Source organism: Panthera leo, chromosome F2 (genome assembly GCF_018350215.1).
Source record: "Panthera leo isolate Ple1 chromosome F2, P.leo_Ple1_pat1.1, whole genome shotgun sequence".
NCBI classification, from domain to species: Eukaryota; Metazoa; Chordata; class Mammalia; order Carnivora; family Felidae; genus Panthera; species Panthera leo.
In genome coordinates this window covers 57,464,742-57,486,788 of record NC_056695.1, presented here as the reverse complement: position 1 = coordinate 57,486,788, position 22,047 = coordinate 57,464,742, and the positions used below count along the sequence as shown (strand labels likewise).

Genomic DNA, 22,047 nt, shown 5'->3' with positions numbered 1-22,047 from the left:
TAATACTTAGCATCCTCTCACTGCCTTCAGGAACACACCATCTTCTTTTCAGCTTTAGCTTCTTTGTATCTGCTGTTCTCTCTGAGTGGAAAATTATGCCCTCATGTCTTCCCATGACAGGCTTTTGTTGTTGTTGTTACCATCCCAGTGTCAGCGCAAAAATCTTAGAATAAGCCAGTGTGATTTACACTCCGCTCAACAACTTAGGAATTCACCACTACCGGCTCCTGTATTTGTGCTTTCATAGTACTACCATTCCTAAATATCATTGTGCTTATTTCCTTGTATCTCTTCCCTCCCCTTGATCATTTTAGAACCAGATGAATACCTGGCATGTATTGAGTGACTAATGCAGTTTGTAGAAGGAAGGAAAGAAAGAAAAAAAAAAAGAAGGAAGGGGGTAGGAAAGGAAGTGGAGAGAGAGAGAGAGGAGGGGGGAGAGGAGAGAAAGAGAGGTGCAGATAATATTTAAATACATTGTTTGAATGACTTCTCTTCTCTCCATAGATTTGTGGAGGTGTGATAGATCTTGTAACCTAATGATTCCTTTTTGGGATTCCCTAGAAGAAGAATAACAGTTCATTATTTTCATTATTTCAAAAAGCTTAATTAAATTTTACCCATCACAGGGCCTCACATGCTAACTAAAATATCAATTTTATTTACTTAGCACTGTAATTAAATTAACCTGGTGACATATTGGCTACTTCATGGCAATTAGAAGGCCTGATCTGCAAGCGCTATGTTGGTTTTTTAAAATGAGCATACATTTCTTAGAATGAAAGTGACTCAGTTTATTTGTAAGAGCAGTTTCCTAATTTTTTTTCTTAGAGAAATATAACAAAAGTAGCATTTCATGATGAAAAATTTGAGAACCACTAATTCAGTCCAAATTCTTTGTATGATAAGTGAGGAAACTAAGGTGAATTTTATTCCTAGTTTCAGCATAATCAGTATTAAACACAAAACTATTTTCAAAACAGTGTTCTTCCACACGTTATATACAGCTCATGTATGAGGTGATGTTAAAAATGATTGTAAATATAGATCTTCTTTCAGTTAACGATGGGGTTACATCCTGATAAACCTATTGTAAGTTGAAAATACCGTAAGTCAAAAATGCATTTAAGACACCTAACCTACCATATATCACAGCTTAGCATAGCCTACCATGAACATGCTTAGAAAGACACATCAGCCTCCAGTTGGGCAAAATCATCTAATACAAAGATTATTTTAGAATCAAGTGTTGAAAATCCTGTGTAATTTGTTGAATGCTGTACTGAAAACGAAAAACAGGATGGTTGTATGGGTACAGGTTTAAGTGGTGTTAAATGTCTGGATTGTTTACCCTTTGTGATCGTAAGGCTGACTGGGAACTGTGGCTACATGCAGCTGCCCAACATCACAAGAGACGATCATGCCCATATCACCAGCCGAGGAAAGCTCAAAATTCAAACTTCCAAGGACAGTTTCTACTGAACGCGTATCACTTTTGCACCATCTTACCATAAAAAAAAAAAAATGCTAGGTCAAAACATCTTATGTCAGAGATCATCTGTAATCAGATTTTGCAACAAGGAAAGGATAAATGTAGTTACCTTACAAATGACATTCAGGGCCACCTGGGTGGCTCAGTCAGTTGAGTGACTCTTGATTTTGACTCAGGTCATTATCCTAGGGTCTTGGGATCAAGCCGTATGTCCGGTTCTGCTCTGAGCATGCAGCCGCTTACGATTCTCTCTCTCTCTCCCTTTGCCCCTCTCTCTCACTTGCACTCACCCTCTTTCTCGCTCTAAAATAAAAAAAAAATAATAATAATTAAAAAATAAAGCTAAATGATCTTGAATTAGCATGATCACTTTGAGTGGGCTCACTCAAGGAAATGCACTACGCATAATGTATATATACAATTTTAGGATCACAGAATAACATTTTCTGTCTTCTTTTCTGTACTGCAAACCTCACTTTATGTGTTTGAGGTATTATTTTTTCATTCCAGTTTATTTCAAGGCATATGAAAGTTTCATCTTAACTAAATTTTAGAAGTTATTCACCTGTATATAAAATCATTCTATTCTCTATAAGGAAAGCCAGAACTGCATAGATTTGGTGACATTTTATAGCAAAAAAATCATCTTTTCAAAGTAAAATGCAATTGTTTAGAACATATTTTATAATCATACATAAAGATACACTTGAGCTTACTACTTTTGCAGGTAGACTATAGGTGACTCTATGGGATGACCATGAGCTCTGAGGTCCTGTGACATTCCCCCAATTCTATGAAAAAACTCTAACTAGTTATATTATACAACATAAGTTTCATCCTCTAACAAAAGACATTGACTGACCTTGTAGTGACGTATATTTTTAATTCAACAAGGAATTCTACCTAAAATTTTGAAGAATTGATGAAGCCGCTGGCATGGCATTAGAAAATTGAAAAACAGAAACCAGGGGGAAATGAATGAAAACATATAAGACTGTGGATTAAAGAGTCAAATGTCTACTAATTTTCAATTTTGAGAAGACTCCAAGTGACCCCATTTAATAATTACTAAAAATTTGCTTTTTAACTCAAGAGATCTTTTTATGTTTTCCATCAGTGGAAACAGAATGCATCTTACTACTATACCACCTTCTTGTTAGAAGCATGTTTTGTTCGGTGAAAGGGATGGGAGAAATATGGTGTTAGTTGGAGAGAGTGGACTTGAGGAACTATTTCTGTTGACTTAAAAGAAAGTCCAAGTATCTTCCCATGCCTTGTACCATATCTACTGTACCATATTCTCATAAATGCCTTCTACCTAAATTTTTAGCTTCAATTCTTGTGATTTCCTGCTTGCTGTCTATGCTTTACGTATATTAAATGGCCTTTAACTCCTAGAAACTAACAGAATCTGTTTTGTCTCATGGCCTTTATGCATGTAGCACACTCCTGGACCATCTCTTTCCTTTGTCTTCACCTTGGAAGCCCTATTCATCTTTCTTATTTCAATGTAAAATATTTCCTCCAGAAAGCTTCTCTTTGTTAAGTCACCTCCAAGACTAGATTAGATTAGTGTTTTTTTATATACTCCTGTAAAACTCTGTATTTCACTTATTGTGTCAGTTAACCATGGCTTGAAAAATCTACCCTAAGTCTTATAGGCTTAAAACAATAATGCTTTATTACTTTTCATAATTTTGTTAGTGTTCAGGATGTATCTCCACCCTCACGTGTCACTGCATTAAGCTGGAGGGTTGACTGGGATGCTTGGACCAATATGGCCTCACTCATAACACTGTCAGCTGGGGCAATTCAGTTCCCTTCCTTGTGCCCCTTGTCTTCTAATAGTCTAGACATACTTCTTTACGTGGCTGTCTCAGGGAAATATCCCAAGTGAGCAAAAGTGGAAATGACAAGACATTTTGGAACTGAAGCTCAAGAACTCACACAGTATCACTTCTGCTATACTCTGTTGGTAATAGCAAGTCATGAAGTCAACTTGGATCCAGGGGGTGAGGAAATAGACTCTACCTGTTGATAGAAAGGCCTGCAAAGAATTTGTGGCAACATTAACGTAACATACCAACATAATACAGTCATATTTTTTGTTTCTCTTGTTTCTGTATTTACATCATCTTTCTTGCTCACTGTAATATCCTACCACATAACAGTGGCTAGTGAAGAGTAGGCATTTAATATATATGTGTATATTGAAAAGAAGAAATATAGTGATGTTGTTAATTTTTATTGGTGACATGTGGAACTCACATATTTAAAATTTATTATCAAAATATATTATCTTGAGTTAAAATACATGTTACTTCATAGAAATATAGAGCACAAGAGACCAGGAAACATAGTTATATAAAGTGAAATGCCCAAGTCATAACTGAGTAGGAAGCAGTGTATCACAAAGATTAACAATACAAACTGTAGAACCTGACAGTCTGAATAAAACAGCCAGATCTATCAGGTATTTTATTTTTATGTTTCACTTTTTCATTTTTAAGGTTTTTAGCTCAAATGTCACTTTGCGTTTCCCCATCAGCTATTAATCGGTACATTCGTTGTCTCCCTCACTTAAATGTAATCTCTCTTAGGAAACATACTGTCATCATTCAGTGCCTGGTGCGGAATGGGTGCTCAATAAGTTCTTGTTGAATAAATACATGAGTGAATATATGAATGAATGCCCTTAATCAAGGTATTTACCCTTGACTATATGAATTATAATCTATACCCTATGATTGTTACAAAGATTAAATGTAAAATGTTTATCATGGAACTTACAAGAAGAAAATGATTGGCAGTTGTTAGAAACTATGGTTAGTAGGACTTTGAATCAGTGATGAATAGTTGCTGAAAACTAATTGATTCCTGGGTCTGTAGGACAAGTCCTAGAAAACCATCTACTCTTCATGAATAATACAATATATGTGGGACTCAGGAAAAAAAAAAGACCTTCCATGAAATTTTCTGAAGATTAGAGAAGTCATGTAGGTAAAAGTTAGCCCCAGAAGTTTACAGAAGCTTTGTTCATGCTTTAAAGCAAACAACCAAAAATAAACCAAAAAAAAAAAAAAAAAAAAAAGGGATCCAGTTTAGCAACATGGTAAGAAGCCTTGGGGGTGACAATGTGAGTCTTTTAACAATTGAGCAGCAGATAATACTTAAAGATAAGTGAAATTAGATTACTCAGAATGGTTTTATCAGGGAAAAACTGTAATATTAGAGGAGGAAATAGTAAGAACACAGAAACATCACATGTCAACCTGAAACGAAAAACAACAAAGAGACAGGCTGTTTAGGGCATGCTGTGCATTTCGGCTAGATTTGCAACTGAAAGAGGGAATTTATCCACAGACTTGCTTGGGCAAGAAATGTCACTTTGTTCTTTCAAATTCGAGTGAATTTGAGAGCCACCATTGTATCTAACAGGAGAAAAATTTTGTCCAGGTCACTGTGGAGGGTGGGTGGAAGAAACATTGGCACGTTCTTCTTCCCTCAAGCTGCACAAGAATCCAAGGGACCTTTGCAGTGTATGGACAACAAGGAGAAAGGCACTCAGTCATCATTGTTCAAGCACACACTTCACTCACTTGAAGTCAAATGATTCTAAACTTCCCATGACAAGCCTGAGATGAGTATCTTAGCCAAAGATGAGAGTCCAGGTTCCTGGATGTTTCCACTTTCCTGCAATGCAGCAGGAAGGGTATGTGTGTGTTATCTTTATTGCCTCTCCTTGGCCCCTCAACCTTTACACTAGTCATTCCCCCTATCCTGTCATCTGACACAATCCCCTGAAGAGGCCTAAACTGTTAGGAAATTAAAGTTATGGAGAGATATTACAGCAAATTTCCCTTTTAGCCCTACAGAACCTTCTTGCCCTGAGGTGAGGGAATTATAAGAAGAACCTAGAAACAGACATGTGCTGGAGAAAAAAGTGATTGGGAAGAAATATAATGAAAACAAAACATAAATAAATAACTTACATCTGGATTTAGACACAAGTGTTCACGTGCTGTATTATATTGGGGAGACTAAACAGAGGTTACTGATTTCACAAGAGTTAGGATTGTAGTTTTGGGAGTACACAATTTGCGTCCAAATCCCAGCTTTCTGCCTACTAGCAAAGTGAGTCCGTGTATTATGGAAGCTGCTTTAAGCTTTAATATCCTCCATTTACAGGTACTTTTGAGGATGGAATATAATTACAACTGTGTCTAGAACATAATTTGTACTCAGTAAATGATTGTTGCTCTTTATAAATAGTTTTGTTACCTAGTCATTTCAGGTAAACATATTGGAATGCAAATATGTTTACAGTGTCTTAATCAACTCCACTCAGAAATTTGCGATGATACAAAGACACCATCCCACAAGTGAGAAGAGCAAATTTCTATCACCCTTATGAAAGTTAAAAATATTCTTCAGAAAAATGATTGGATGTTCACATTATTACCTGTAATTGTAATATAGCAAAATCATTAGGTTAGATATAAAATTTCAGATATTTAAAACCACTTTAATGGTAAGAAACCTTCCTTTGTTTTAATTAATCATTTTCATCATAAAGTTTTCCAATTAAAATGTATGTGATCTTGATCAAATAGAACATATTTACTCAAAAAAACCTTTTCAGAATTCAGAGCATATATATCTATATCTATATATATATATATGCATATAATGTATATATGTGTCTTTCTTTAGAGTTAAATATAATATGCATGTATATATGGTTTCTCACTATAGTGTCTGTAAGTATCTCCTCTCGTATATATCAGTATGTATGTGTGTGTATGTGTGTATATAGATAGATAGATAGATACACACACACACACGTGTGTGTGTATACATATATAACAAAGAGAGATAACTGAATTTTCTACTTTCATTTTATAGTTTCTACCATCTGAAAAAAAAAAAAAAAAACAAGGATGGGAAAAGATTAACAGGTCAAAAGGCTTACTTGATAATATGAGAATGATATTTTTATTCATTATTCATTACCATTTCTATTGCTTGGATACAATTCCAAGTCCATTAAGTTCTTGCTGGAAATATCTTCAATTCAGGTTTCTTTGGAATGAAGCATTAATAAAAAAGTTGGCACTGTTTTGTATGAATCATCTATAGATTTACTTCTCAATATTATTTTCTTCCTCAAGTATAGAACTTGTGGTTTATAATGAAAAAGGGCTAGAGTATTAGCTATTTTTAATACTAAAATGAAGAATATAGAATTTAAATACAAGTGGAATAAAATGTCTTAGCATACCTCATTCAACTTATCTTCTTTTTAGTTTTCATTTCATAAAAAGATGTTTGCATGAATTTTGTCTAGATGTTCTTATGATGTCATCATGCTTACTCTCTGCATTTCATAAGTCTTCATAGGATCAATCAAAGCACATTACATTAAATGGATCAATATTTGTTAATAGTTTTAACTTGCTTGCTATGCAGAAATTTTCAAAGTTTGTAAGTCTGAATTGCTTTCAGATAATATCCAGGATTCCTGGTTGAATTTGAATGTCAGATAAACAGTAAATATATTTTTTTAATATCTTCTTTTTTATTTTTAAAGTTTATTTATTTATTTTGAGAGAGAGAGAGAAAGAAAGAGAACACTGTCACAAGCAGGGGAGGGGCAGAGAGGCAAGAGGGAGGGAGAAAGAATCCCAAGCAGGCTCCTTGCTGTCAGCACAGATCCCAACTTAGGGCTCAAACTCTAGAACCATGAGATCATGACCTGAGCCAAAATCAAGAGTAAGACCCTTAACTGACTGAGCCAACCAGACACCCTCAGTGGATAATTTTTATTATAAATCTGTCCCCAGTGTTGTATAGGAAGTACTTTAAAAAAGACAGATGTTGTTTATCTGACATTCAAATTCAATGGAATGTTCTAGGTTTTTATTTACTCCATCTAGCAACCCTGTATCAAGGTGCTCATAGTCATGTTATGGGGGTCAGCTAAAGAGTTGCCCCGCCTTTAGTCCACATAACTCTAGTATCTTCTCCACATTACAGCAATTACAATGCTTCTGAAATGACAATCCTGTCGTGCCAGTCTCCTGCTTAATATTCTTCAGTGATGCCTCATCTTTTCAGGTGTCCTTTTCAAGTTGACTTTTCTTGGCTCTTCAAACATTGGTCTCTACCTATCAAATCTGCTCTTATTCTCTCTTCATTCTTGCTGTATCAAATAATTTACAATTGGCTGAGCATGTCTTGCATTTTCCCCGCCACACCTTTTTCTTAAATAGTTACCTCTGACTGGGACGTTCTTTTATTCCTAAAATATCTGGCAAAATCTGCTCATCCTTTAAACTCAATTCCAACATCTTTTCCACTAGACACACTTTTCCATTTTGGAAACATAGCAAAGGGCTTTCCACCTATATTTTCATCGTTCTCTATGTATCTTTCATTGAATATATCACATAGCACTGATTTTTTAAATTCATGAAAGTTTACTTGCAAGGCAAGGATGGGATCTCTGTAAGAGAGAAAAGAGTGTGTGTGTGTGTGTGCGCGCGTGTGTGTGCGCACGTGTGTGTGTGTGTGTGTGTGTTTGGGGGGGTGTATTTGTGCTTGATGAATAGTCGTCACTTAATTCATGTTTGTGAAAAAAGAGGGAAAGGGAAGATGAGATGTCTCCGTTTTTTTTTAATGTTTATTTATTTTTGAGAGAAAGGGAGACAGAATGCGAGTGGGCTAGGAGCAGAGTGAGACAGGGAGACACAGAATCTGAAACAGGCTCCAGGCACCTAGCTGTCAGCAGAGAGCCCGATGCGGGGCTCAAACCCACGAGCCGTGAGATCATGACCTGGGTCGAAGTCGGCTGCTCAACCGACTGAGCCACCCAGGTGCCCCAAGATGTATCCACTTTTAAAGTCAGTATTTGAAATGCTACTACAACATAGGAAAGGGAAAAATGCTCACTTTCTTTGGCATCGAAGCGATGGGGAAAAGAAAGATTTTATTAAGTAAATAACATTTACTTTCTCCAGAATAAATACAAGATAAAGTTTTTCCCCAATATCTATAAAAACGTTACAAAAACCCCAAGCCCCTTGCTGAATCTTTTTTGTTCATATTTTGCTCTTGTTTTTCCTGTCTTTCCAAGTAACTTCTACTCTAAAAGAGATGGGATTCCTTTGTATTTAAAACACAAACTTATATGTCTCTTCCACAGGCAAGATTCGAGTGAAGGAAGCTCTAATTAACCTTCTGATATGTATCACCCGGTGCATCAAACTTTCTACTCTTAGAGTAGGAAGTGTTAAAGAGAGTTGGCCTGATGTCGCAATGTTAGAGCGGATGATTTTTGAGATGCTCCTCAGTCAGATGTCCACATTTTATCTCTCAATTTTAACACATCAATTTCCATAATTAAACTAAAGTACAAAACATATTTGAAGCCAAGTATACATGCAAATTTCAGCTATAATTTTTAGAGTATTTGTATCTTTATATTATTGATGTTATTAAAAGACAGTCTTTGCATAGTGTCTTGAAATAAAATATATTTTTGGTAAAGAAAGAAAAAGAAAGAAAGAAAGGTGGACCTTTGCAAAGTAATTACATGAAGGAATATAAAGATTTACCTCTTAATATAGACATTTTTATTTTAAGTACCCTAACAGAGAATTATACATAAACCCCAATATGTACTGTGTAATATATGTGCCTTTCTGGTTAATAGTAGTCTTTGAAGATTAACTCTATAGGTTCTTACTATTTCTGAAGGGTTTTTTTCCCTCCAAAATGCAACTTTTTTAAGCCAAGATTGGCACCTATTTTCAAGCAAATCACTTCTGCTACTAATTAATTAGCTGCTGTAAAATAAAAAGTGTCTTACTGAGTGTATGATGCAGGAAAATCAGACCTTTCTTGGCTTCGTTTTCTTGTTAGGCTGCTCTACTTTAGCATATTTATGCACATACTCACCAGTTGCTCAGCAACCTCTCAGCAATCAATACTGTAATAGTCTTTCCTTCAGAATGTCAGCCCTTTCCTACCCGCCCACACCTCCCTTATGCCCCACTTGCTTCTAATGAACCCAGGACTTCCCATCATATAACAGTCACATGGGATCAGATATCAATTTATGATAAATCCCTCAACCAGGAGCATTCAATGATCTACCACAAGCTTCACACTCCTCAAAAACTTAGTTCTCAACGTGTCCCTATTATTTATTTTGAGGAGAAGAAAACTTTGCAATAAACGAATTCAAACTGAATGGTTAGGCAGTCATTCTGGTGTGTGTGTTCTCTCAACCAGAAAGGTATTTGTGTCTAAGAGGACAGTCTTCAGAGAGCGATACCTAGATACCGTATGTTTCACTCTTATGTGGATCTTGAGAAACTTAGCAGTAGACCATGGGGGAGGGGAAAGGGGAAAAAAAGTTAAAGAGAGGGAAGGAAGCAAACCATAAGAGACTCTTAAAAAAAGAATACACTGAGGGTTGGTGGGGGGTGGGAGGAGGGGAAAGTGGGTGATGGGCATTGAGGAGGGCACCTGTTGGGATGAGCACTGGGTGTTGTATGGAAACCAATTTGACAATAAATTTAATATTTAAAAATATAAATAAAAAATAAAAAAATAAAACCAGAGTTATGTAAACTTTCTAAAAAAGAGCACTTAAAATTAATGGAAAATGAAGCACCTCTGCCCCCTGCATACTAGAAGACCACTAGAGAAGGAAATAGACAATAAACATGGATGCAGTCAGATAGTCAAGGTGGGAAGGACTCAGGGACATGATGGGCTGGGTCAGAATAAAGCCTCTTATTTTTTCCTTTCAACCATGATTGGTAGAAAGAGTAACCTTACCAGTTCCTTTCTCTTACTTCTTTCCTTTCTCCTTCATAATGCCGTCATTAAAAGATTATTTGGGTGGGGGAGTGAAAAGGGTGCTGGAGAATGGAAGAGAAGGGATATGCTACCCGCATTTGAGAAAACACAGAATGAAGGGGTGATTTATGTGTTCTTAGATGTTTCTTCCTCTCTTTTCCTTCTAGTCTAGTATATGCTATATAAATTGCAGTTATATTATAATGGAGTGTTTTTTGTATTGTTTGAACACATCTGGAGAGGCTCAATTTTTTATATTTATATCCTTAAAAATACATTTAACCCTCAATAAATACTAACATAAAGTAAAATATTTAATTTTTAGAAAGAAGAGAGTAGTACATTTAGCCACGTTCATTCATTTCTCACATACTCATTAAACATTCAAGAAGACGTGGGGGGGTGCACACATATGAGACACACTTTGTACTTCCAAAAATCTATTAATACATATCCATTATCAGAGACAGCAAGACTCTGAAAGTGAAGGAATTCCTGATGTTAACACTTTGGAATTAAATATATTAGTACTCCTTTTTCCTGATAACACCTTTAAATCTTCCAAAGAACTGGTAGCTATTCCACAAGCTTTTGTGTGGAAGGAAGTGAAACAAGTTTGTGTTCAGTTACATTTTGTTTGTTGAGGGACAAATACTTCTACTTGAGCTGAGAGATAAGAGCTGTGGCGAGAAAGAAATCTAACAGTTGATATTCTAGGAGATGGTTTTAGAAAGGTGTGGAAGGGCAGTATACCCTTTGCTCATATTCTTATCAAATGTGACAAGGGTGCCATCAATTTTATTTCAAAACCCAGGCCTTTAAGTTTGATTGTCAGTATTGTGATTTTAGGGAAGAACATTATGCTTAGTTACACTAAAGATTCAGTTTGTATTTTGTGGGTATTTATTCCTATCAGTGGTGTGTGTGTTTGGGCACATTAAAACAATTACCCCTAGGACCCACTGCTACACATAGTTGAGCCTTCCAAAATATTTGAAAAGGAATAAATGATGAGAACATCTGATTCTGCAACTTGAATCAACTAGGTAAAAACAAGAATTGGTCCTTTAAGAGAGAGAGAGTTTCTTTACAAGTCTTCCAACTGTCTGTTTAAAAAAGTTTTTTTCCCTAGTATGCTCTTTTAGTACTAATAATGAGATGTCTATTTCCTCACATTTTTATAGTAGAACTGTGATGATATTTACTATAACATTCAGACATTTATAATATATATGTTATAAATATATATTTATCATATATATGTTTTTGTATATAGTTTTGTCATGGTGGACCTATAAGTACTCTCCATATACTTTCTAAAACTTTTGATATTTTCTATATTTCATTTAGATAAAGGTATTTATGGTTGCTTGGCATATGGGTTTATCAACATTTCAAACAATTCAGAATGTGAGGTTTTTATTTTGCATGTAAACAACTTGACATTAGTAAATATCTTGTTGAATATTTGTTTTATAATTATTAATTTACTCTCAGTAAGTGTGAATTTAGTAGATGTATCATCAGTTTCAGCTTAGACTCCAAATGTTTATTTAGTCACTTCGCATATTAAATCAGTCTGATCACTTGTACCTGATAAATAGTAACAAACCCATTTGCAAAATTTAATGTTGATTTCCTTATTTAATGCTTAGAAACTTGAATAGAAATATATAACATAAATAGAAACATATTCATTAATCAATCAACTAAGAAAGATAAATTATATTTGAACTCTCAGTTCTATTTGTAAATTAATACACACCTAATTTATTTAATTAATTTGTGATCATAGAAAATCTGTGTCTAGAATTACTGGTTTCTTTTTAACTCTATCATGATCAATATCTTTTCACATTTTAACATCTCAGCAATCTGGATTCAGGTGACAGAGTTTTTGCATTGTTATGTCATAGTTTAATTGGTAGAATGTTTTTTACTTAGAGCTGCGTCTTATAATCAGGAATATCTTATTTTCATTTATTTAGCTATTTTTAGATCATAATCCTATGTAGTTTTAGCACAAATACAACATTTTAATTTAAGATTAAAACTATAATCTAGACCAACTCTTTAAAACTAAGTTACAAACTATTTTTTTCCAGGATTGTTTCACTTAAAATTCTCCTAGTCAGAAAGATCATTTTATATTAGGTAATAGTTAACCAAAGGTAGATCATTTATATTTCTTTTACAGTTTAAAGGCTACTTTCCATTTCAGTTTACCCATTTCTTCTCTCAGTTGAATATTCATAGTACAAGCACATCCACTAATTTGTACTGTAAAATACTAAGCTTTAGGGATTTTAGCAGACTGGAATTAATAATGTTTAAAATGCAAAATACCCAAATTATATACCTGATTGCAATATACTTCCTGAAAATTATAGCATGTCACAAAGCAGTGACTTTGTTTTGCTTCATTTGCACATATTGCAATTAGTTTGCAAGAGTTGCCTCACTTATTAACATGTTTAAGTTTCATCCAAGTAATATTAAAGAAATGTAACATATAAATCAAATTACATATGCTAAAATTTATAGAATATCTAAATAATGGCTCAAATAGAATTGTTGCATTAGTTGTATTTAGATTTTATTTTGATGTTATTTTGTATATTTTTCCTTTTGCATGTTTTCATGTTAAATGTTTATTGCATTTTCCTTCATTATATATCGTAATGTCACAAAATTATTCATTTAGAATTATTTTGTTAGTTAAACTTTCATTCAAATGTTTCACCTGGAATACTAAAATTAATGGAACAGGATATATATTTTAATATAAAATAACATGCCAAACATAAATATCTAAAAGCTACTTCTTTGAATATGCAATTACCTTTAACATGTGCTTACGTAGTTGTGTACATATTGGGCCATCCACTCATATCTTTAGCAATACATTCTGCTCTTCAATTTTGTGGTGAGTTAGACAATAATTACGAGGCAAAATTGTTTTAAAAATCTGTAAGGCTAAAAATTTAATCATAAAGAAATTAAAATTGAATTACAGAAAGAGTTTTTGGTTACACTTTCTAAATGACACACTTATAAATGGCTTTATATGAATTATGTTTAGTCTCTTGAAGATGTTGTTGAAATAAGAAAGCCTTCAAAAACACAATTCTCATTATACTACATAATGTAATCCAAATTTAATATTGTAAGGATTCCTGTTAAATAAATTTACCAATTTACATGTGTAGCGTATGTCATTTTCCATTATCATAGTTCCAAATATGGCACATAGTTATGATTTAGGGAAGCATGCTTATATATGTAAACCATTTCATTTTATTTTTGTTATACTGAGAAATGTTTTATTAAAGAATATTAATAAAATATACCTTAGACCTGTGTTTCTGTTGTAAACATCTAATTTTTAAATATATCTCAAGAGATTTAATGACAGGATAATCTAATTGTGATAAACTACATCTTGTATACATAATTTAATTTCAAACGAAGAATGAATTTTCTGGATGTACATTTTATTTCTTAATTGGGGTTGTATGTTGTGTAACATATGCATTTAATATTGTGCTATCAAAGATCATGTTTACTCAATTGTGTAGCATATTTAAATTTTTAAAAAATAAAACAAAATATATTTTAACATTGAGTTAGCTATATAATATATTTAATAACGGATTGTTGCTATACAGAATCCTAAGGCTTTTTCTAACATTGGCAATTACCTCATAAAACAGTTATGTATGCAAAAATGTTGAGTGTTTTTAAACTGTTAAATGGTAAATGGTGCATTTTGACAATTTAAAAATCTGTGTTTCACACACTGCCAATTTAAAGTGGTACTAAAACCCGTATTCTAAATTGGTCTACATTTTAGATAAAATGATTATATAATATATGATATAACTGTATGGTTATGGATGATTTTATTGCCTTATAGAGGAAACCGATGTTATTTCTTTATGGAGGTTATTCCATTTTATATATCAAACATATTTAACTACATTTAGATGCACTCTGTCTCCTGCTATTTTGACATATAACTATTCTTCACTCTACAGAAATTTGAACATTCTAAGTAAATCCATTTCATGTGAACATTGTATCTTTTAAGGTTTGGGAATTATGACACAATTTTTCAAGTAACTCATGCAAATAAATCTTCAGATTCCACACTTTTTCAAAATGATGTCTTTGAAAGTTAAAAACAAAATTATTATTCTTCCTCCCTTTAGAATTTCTCTTCATTCATTATACTGTTTGAATTATGACTTTGCCATGGTAACAATTATCATCATATTTCATTTGTGAAATTTATTCTCTTTATTATTGTTAATATTAGTTTAGAATTATTATTAAATGGATTCATTCATTTATTCTTTCTTTTGATGAATATTTCTTGAGCATCTACTGTGTACCAGGCACTGTTTTAGATATTAGGTAATTCAGCAATGAATAGAATATACAAAAATCTCAATCTTTAGGGAGCTTGCATTCTAGTATGAGGAAGAAAGAATATGAACACAAAATATACATAAAACATAGGTACTAGTAAAAAAAAAAAAAAAAAAAAAAAAAACAAAAACATAGGTACTAGTTAGTAAAATATCTGGTTGAAGTATATATATCTGGTTGGACTATGGTTATTAAATAAATTGGTTTTTCAATGCTTTTTTCTAATATTCCACCAAGTTCTGCATTCAGGTTAAGAGGATAGTACTGAATCACTACCACCATTAGCCAGAAGTGGAGTTCTATTACTGAAGATTTTTAAGACGGGATGTTAGCAAATCCTGGGTCTAAAGGCTAACAAAGATCAGTTCTAACTCAAATTTTGTCAGGAACTGTATTTATCCTCTGGTGTCTTCAAGAAAATCAATGTTGGGAACTGGTCTATAAGTCTTGAGGATTAGTTATAGAAGCAACTTAGATACATTGTTAAGAATTATCCCAGAGTTATTGACCCAAACACATGAGATTATTTGGGATCAATTGTAATAACTTCAATGATAGAATATAATAGCTCCTCAGTTTACTCCTTGGAATAAGGTCAGAACATTGAGATTTGAGATAGAGTACATACACATTCTAATATTTTTCATGCTTTTAGATTGCATTTTGCAGCAAATGTTTACAATTAAATAGTTTCCTCTTTAAACTAAAACTGAAAGCTGGGAAATTATGATACAGTTATGAAAAGTTTTAAAGTGTTAGTTTTTTATCCACCCTGATTTTCTACTTCCTTTCTAAAGTAGAAGATACAGTTAAACTCCCTAGGTGAATAATATGATCAGGTCATTGTTTTTATAGTAAGCACATGGGCCCTTCAAGTGTCTGATTTATCATGAGGTTAATTACTAAATGTTAGTATTGTAAACGTAGTTATTGCTTAATTGTGTGATTAAAGAAAAATCTTACTAAATATTAGCTTAGTAGATGTTACTGGTCAATTTTCATAACCAACATGAATTTAGGGAGATTGTAATCTTCACAATATAACTTGGATAAATATTCAGTAGCAGCTTCTTTCTGACTGATGCTTTAGAATATATTAAAGGTCTTTAAAATTATCTGATAATTGCCATACCTCATTTACCCTTGGCTCCCTGAAAATACAACCATCATTTGAGTTTCCAAACCAAATTAAACCAAGCTTCAATTTTAACGACAATGTAGGCTGGCAGAACCTGTAGCAGACATGTTTCCCTTTGCTGCTTATGAATGAGAGGACCCCCGTGTTTGACGTCCTTTTTTGGCTGAAAGCAGAAATCAGAATTACTAATCTTACCACTCACCTGCCTATAACACAAGAGGGAAAAAAGAAAAAGAAAAAGAAGGCAGAGCATACTCAAATGACATTATGGGATAAAGCTATTTTCCTCTTGAAGAATGGTTCAACTATTCCTATGTATTTTTGTCTACAATATCTAATTATACACTGTGGACAGAAGTTTGAGATGCAGTTTATTGAGAAGGCAAGGATATGAAAATATACCACTCATTGGCTTTAAAAAATACTCAGAAGTTTTCTAACCAGGACCTGACGATTATTCCTAATTAGTAGCTGTACTTCCAACACTCAGTATTTTTTTCTTGTTAAGCATTTTAGATGTCAAGAGCCTTTTAAATATATCTTCAGTTTCATACTTCTATTATAAGAAAGACAAACTACTTTCTTTCATTATGTAAGAATTATGTACTACCACAGACAATCTTTTAAAGAGGTTTAAGAGAGAGAAAAAGAAAACCCTAATTCGGCTCCTTTAAAAATCTATTTTTAAATTACAGTGAAACCTTAATAAAGTTAAGAATGTAGAGAAATATATACTGTGAAACACTTACGAGATATTTGGGAATTCTTAACCATTTATTAAAGCTACTTTTGTGTGCGTAAAAGTTCCATGCTATTAGTTAATTCTCAATCATTTCTAAATATAGTGATTAATTTTAATTAACTGAGAATTGGTTAATCTCAAATTTTACTTTAAAATAGTGAAGTATATTACCCAGCTTCCAAAAACAACCCACCGGAGCCTAATGCATATATAGCTCACGGCGTTGAATATTTTATCATGTTGGCTGCTTTCTGGCAAGTGAGGTTAAGATAGACATCTGCATAGAATAGTTATTCAGGGTTTTATTTTTTTTTAATCATTTTGTTTTAATTTTGGCTTTGATTTTAAATTCTCCTTCACTTGCTTATCTTAAAATAGAAATTTTTGATGTTTTTCCCAGAAATTATGAACAGATATGGCACAGACTCTTCAAAGCATACTTTTGAGAAAAGTGTGGTTACACGGTTACCCATTCTGTCAAAATTGGTCACTTGCCAGGCATTTGTTGCTAACACTCATCTGTAGGTAAAGAACAAAGATTGGTTCGGGACTCCATGAAGGGTTTACTATTTCACCTTTCCTCCCCTAATGTGTCACAGTGAAAATGTGGTATATTTGTGTGTGGTACCTATTCAGAGGTTGATTGATACGAAGCAATCATTGGATCTGGTTACTTCACATTTTAGGGGCGTGTTTGTGTTTTGCCTCTTCGTGTTGGTTATCCTTAAGGTAATAGAAGGGAATATAATTTATTAAACTTATCAGAAAAAAAATAAACACAATTTAAAAGAAAAAGTTAGCATCTAGTGCTACTGTGTCCCACAGGTTCTTCTACATTGACCCACACTACCTCCACTGGTGAGTTAGAGGAGCATAACAGGACTACCACTGGTGCTATTGCTGTTGCTAGCACACCTGCAGATGTTACTGTATCCAGTGTTACAGCTGTCACCATCCATAGACTTTCTGAGGAACAGCGAGTGCAAGTTTCGAGTCTCAGAAATTCAGGTCTGGACCCCAACACATCCAAGGACGGGCTCTCTCCTCATCAAGCAGATACACAAAGTACAAGGAGAAGACCACGAAATGCTGAACAGATAGAAAGAACTAAAGAGCTTGCAGTTGTTACTCATAGAGGTATTGGATGTTATTTTACTTGTGCCCGTTTAGTTACAGCCAAAGCTATGTTTTGGTAACGATTCGAATTGGAGAATGAGCTGAAAGAGAGCCAAGATGTAGGAAGCCAAAGGAAAAAGCGTAGCTGCAAAATATAGATCGTTATAACCAAACCCTGAATGATTTGAAAACACAGAAATTAAAAAATACAAATCAGAGGGAAATGCAAATACTGGGCGGGGGTGGGGGTAAATGTAGAAAGGAAAGAATGCATAAAAAGGATAATAAAAACGAGTACTAAATATCTATTGCATATTATGTGCCAGGTATGATGTTGAGATTACTTGAAAATAAAGTAGCCAGTTTCTATCAATAAGTGTACATATTTACACATTGATGATTTGTCCTATGTCGTAATTTTCAGCATTTGCATGAAATCTTAATGTTACGCAGATGCTAATTAACACTTAAGACAATAGATAATTTGGGCAAAATGGAAACATTCTGTCTGGTGATTATTTTATATAGCTGGCTCTTTTATTTCTAAAGTAACTATAGCCTGATCTATATGATTGTATTGAGATTTCTCATTTTGAAAAGGTAACAGCTATTCATTGAGATTATGGCTCTATATTTAAATATCCTTTTGCTTTCTAATCTTTTGTAGAAAAAAAATTGCCACAAAGCCAAATCATATATTGGTAATTTTCTAGTTGATTAATATAAGCCTACCTTTTACAAAATTATGAAGCATAGCAAGCATATTTTTCTGTTTCTTGGTAGCAAGTTTCACCGAGCAGTTTGTGGAAAAAAAATCAATGTAGTGTCAAAAAGTAAAGGGATTTCATTTATATCAATATATGCATCAGTGGAAATATTAATTAATTGAACATGTTTCAAGTAAAAAATACCTACTCCAACTCTATTTCCAACTCATCGTCATATATTCTCCAAGCTGGTTATGGTTGATGTAGTGTGGGTAGGCATGGTTTATACAGAACATGATATAAGTAATGGTTTATAAGTAATAAGTAAGCATTCTGTGCTTAATATACACTAAGAACAAAAATCAAGACATCTTATATAGCTGATTGAAAATCATATGGAAATATTTCAAAAGCTCATTTCCATCAAAATTCATACTGAATGTACTTTTATTCTCCTTAATAAGCATCATAAACTGAATTCTTAACACGTAGTAGTCTCCTGTAAAGTATTAAATCAGTATCACCTTGCTTCTCGATTCACTTCCTTACCATGAGTATTTCCCCAGTGAAGAATGTAAGAGTCATGATAAAATTGATAATTTGTTATATCAAATAGATACTTTTTCTTAGTAGCAGGAAATAAAAAAGTGTAAATATTATTAAAATATTAAGGTAAAAACCCTTCCATTTAGTTTTTTCACTCTCTGTGGAAAATTTCACGAGCTAGAATTGACAAACTACTCTGATCATTTTACTACCTATTGAATGAAAGATGGGTAATTCTCAAGCATAAGTTTGTTATATAAATCAACTAATTAACAAATACTACTTTAGCCAAAGTTGCCATCAAGTGATGCGAGAAGCTCAGGTTACAAATTAGTATTTTAGAGAACTAGGAAAAATAATTCAGATTGAAATGAGAATAAAGAGTAGTCAGTTACTAAATTCAATAAAGTGATTTGAAAATTACTCAATCTAAACTTCTGAGCTACATTCAAGTACATTTTAATTAAGCATATTACTTCCTTGGTAAATTCCAAATCAGTGCTCAAATTCTCTTTTAGACAATAATTATTTTAGAGCTAATACATGTTTCATCCTTCCCCATATTCTTTCTGAAATAGTGTTTCTGTAGGTAGTAGCCATTGAGTAGTGCCATCTACTTTGGAATTAAATATTCGTCAGTTATTTTTGTTTAAATCATGTGTATGGAAAACATTCTGAGTGTTACGCTTATCATTTATTTCAGTGACTTAAATTATTATATGTTTATCAAATCTCTATTTTAATTAGAATTAGTCCTTCTGACTCCTCCTCAATAATCTAGTGTTTTAGTGATTTCAGATAGCTAGTTATATTTGAGACTCAAGCTTTTTAACATTTTGGTTTAAAAAATGTAAATGTTAGAAATAAAAGAGAACTATCACCCTATGCCTGTCGATATTTTTGAAAACCCTCAATATTTAGCTACTTTACAGATGTAAAATAGACTTCAAAAACCTAGCTCTTAGCAGGGCCAAATTTCCAGATTGGAATTGGCTAACATCAAAGCAGTATTCTTTTTAGATAGATAGATAGATAGATAGATAGATAGATAGATAGATAGAATGCTAACAAGGAGGAGAGGGGCAGAGGAAGAGAGAGAGAATCTTAAGCAGGCTCCACCCTCAGCACAGAGCCCGCAGGGCTCAGTCTCATAACCGTGAGATAATGACCTGAGCTGAAATCAAGAGTCAGACGTTCAACCAACTGTGCCTCCCAGGTGCCCCAAAGCATTATTCTTTCATTAAAAATAATTCCGCCTCACCAGACATGCCTGGAATGCCTACTGAGTACCATGCTCTGTTCTAGGAAGGAAAGATAAATAATCTATGGCCCTTTCCTTCAAGAGACTGGCATAGAGTGGAAGATACAGAGAAACCCATGAGGTAGTAGAAGGAAAGTTTTGTAAAGCTCATAGCGATTCAAGTACTCGAGTAGTTATGGGGTTTATGCAGACAGTGAGTCATTTCGTTGACATTTTAAATGAGTCTGTAAACATAATGCAAAACTAAATCCTTAATTTTTCTAGATATGTTAGAGAAAACAAATTAGGTTTCATTCTTCTATTCCATTCTCTGCAGTGTAGTCAGAATTACCTTTTAAAACCTGCTCAACAACCTTAGTAATAAAACCAAGGTTTGGTGGTGTCCTACAGAAAATTCCATGGTCTGGCTTTTGTCTCTATCTCCATATCCATCCTGTGTGACTCTCACAGTTACCCTTTTTTTTTTTTTTTTTTTTTTTTTTTTTTTTTTTTTTTTTTTTTTTTTTTTTTAGCCAAACAGAAATTCTGCTAGTGTCAAACACACCATGTTCTTTTCTACTTGAAGCCACTTTGATGAACCATTCCTTTCATTCTTGCAACCAGATCATTCTAATTCCCTTTAGAAATTTTAACTTAAATTTTCACCTCCAGGAAAGTTAGTTTTTTTTTTTTTTTTTTCTGTTATAACTCAGCATTGTACTCTGTACTTTTCTTGTGTTTGTAATCACCAGCCCTATGACTTGTCCTGTAAAATTTACCTCTGTGAAGTAAGGAGTGAGTGGGTCTGGTTCATGCTAAATTCCCAGTGCCTAGAGCAGCTTCTGAACCATAGATGAATTTAAATACTATTTGCTAAATTAATGACTAAGATCGGACCAGCTAAAGCATTTGCCTAAATTTCTTAGAAAACTTAAAACTGTGTTTTACAATATATTCATATATCTATACATTTTAGTATTAAAATAAAGATAACTACTTCATTTTGTCATAGTTCTAAAAATACTAGTGTTTTTAATTCCTAAAAGCCAATGATATTCTCATGAATTCAAACAATAAATTGCTTTTATACCACTTCAAATTTCACAACATGAAACTAGATATAAATGCCTTGTTTATAGACCTTATCCAATTATAAAAACAAAGGAATTTTACAGTTAAACACAAGAAAGCTATAAAGTCAACAAATATCACATGAATAAATGTTAATGTTATACCATGGATATTATTTTGCTGAAAGTTATTACCATTTAAATCCTATATATGATAGCTTGTGATGGCATAGGTTCCTTTGAGGTATACAGTCCATACTAGTTTATGCTGTATGATAATTTAATATTTTTCATAATTTTTCTTTATTCACAATTACATTTTCATTTTATGTCTTCTTAAAAATATTTATTGACTTATTTTGAGAGAGAGAGAGAGAGCACTGGAGGAGGTGAGGGGGGAGAGAGAGAGAGAGAGAGAGAGAGAGAATGAATATGAGAATGAGAATGAGAATGAATCCCAAGCCGGCTAAGCACTGTCAGTGCAGAGCTTGGTGCAGGGCTCAATCCCACTAACCGTGAGATCATGACCTGACCTGAAATCAAGAGCCAGATGCTTAGTCAACTGAGCAACCCAGGCGCCCCTTTATGATATCTTTTGATGATTAGTAGCTCCTAAGTTAACTATTTTCAATAATCTGAGGCAATTACAATATGTACAGTTTGCATCAATATCACTATAAATGCAAAGAAGGCGTGG

The 22,047-nt window shown here is 33.3% G+C and overlaps 1 protein-coding gene across 3 annotated transcripts in view; it reads left to right on the top strand.

Moving 5' to 3' along the window:
* CSMD3 (CUB and Sushi multiple domains 3) overlaps positions 1–22,047 on the top strand; it is a 1,240,952-nt gene that overhangs the window by 486,462 nt on the left and 732,443 nt on the right. Inside the window, exon 7 of one of the 3 annotated variants that reach the window (XM_042923786.1) lies at positions 17,497–17,808. The exons of the other annotated variants lie outside the window; for them this stretch is intronic. Within the exon in view, the coding sequence (XP_042779720.1) occupies positions 17,497–17,808 (312 nt within the window). The remainder of the gene's footprint in view (positions 1–17,496; positions 17,809–22,047) is intronic. 3 annotated transcript variants of the gene reach the window in all.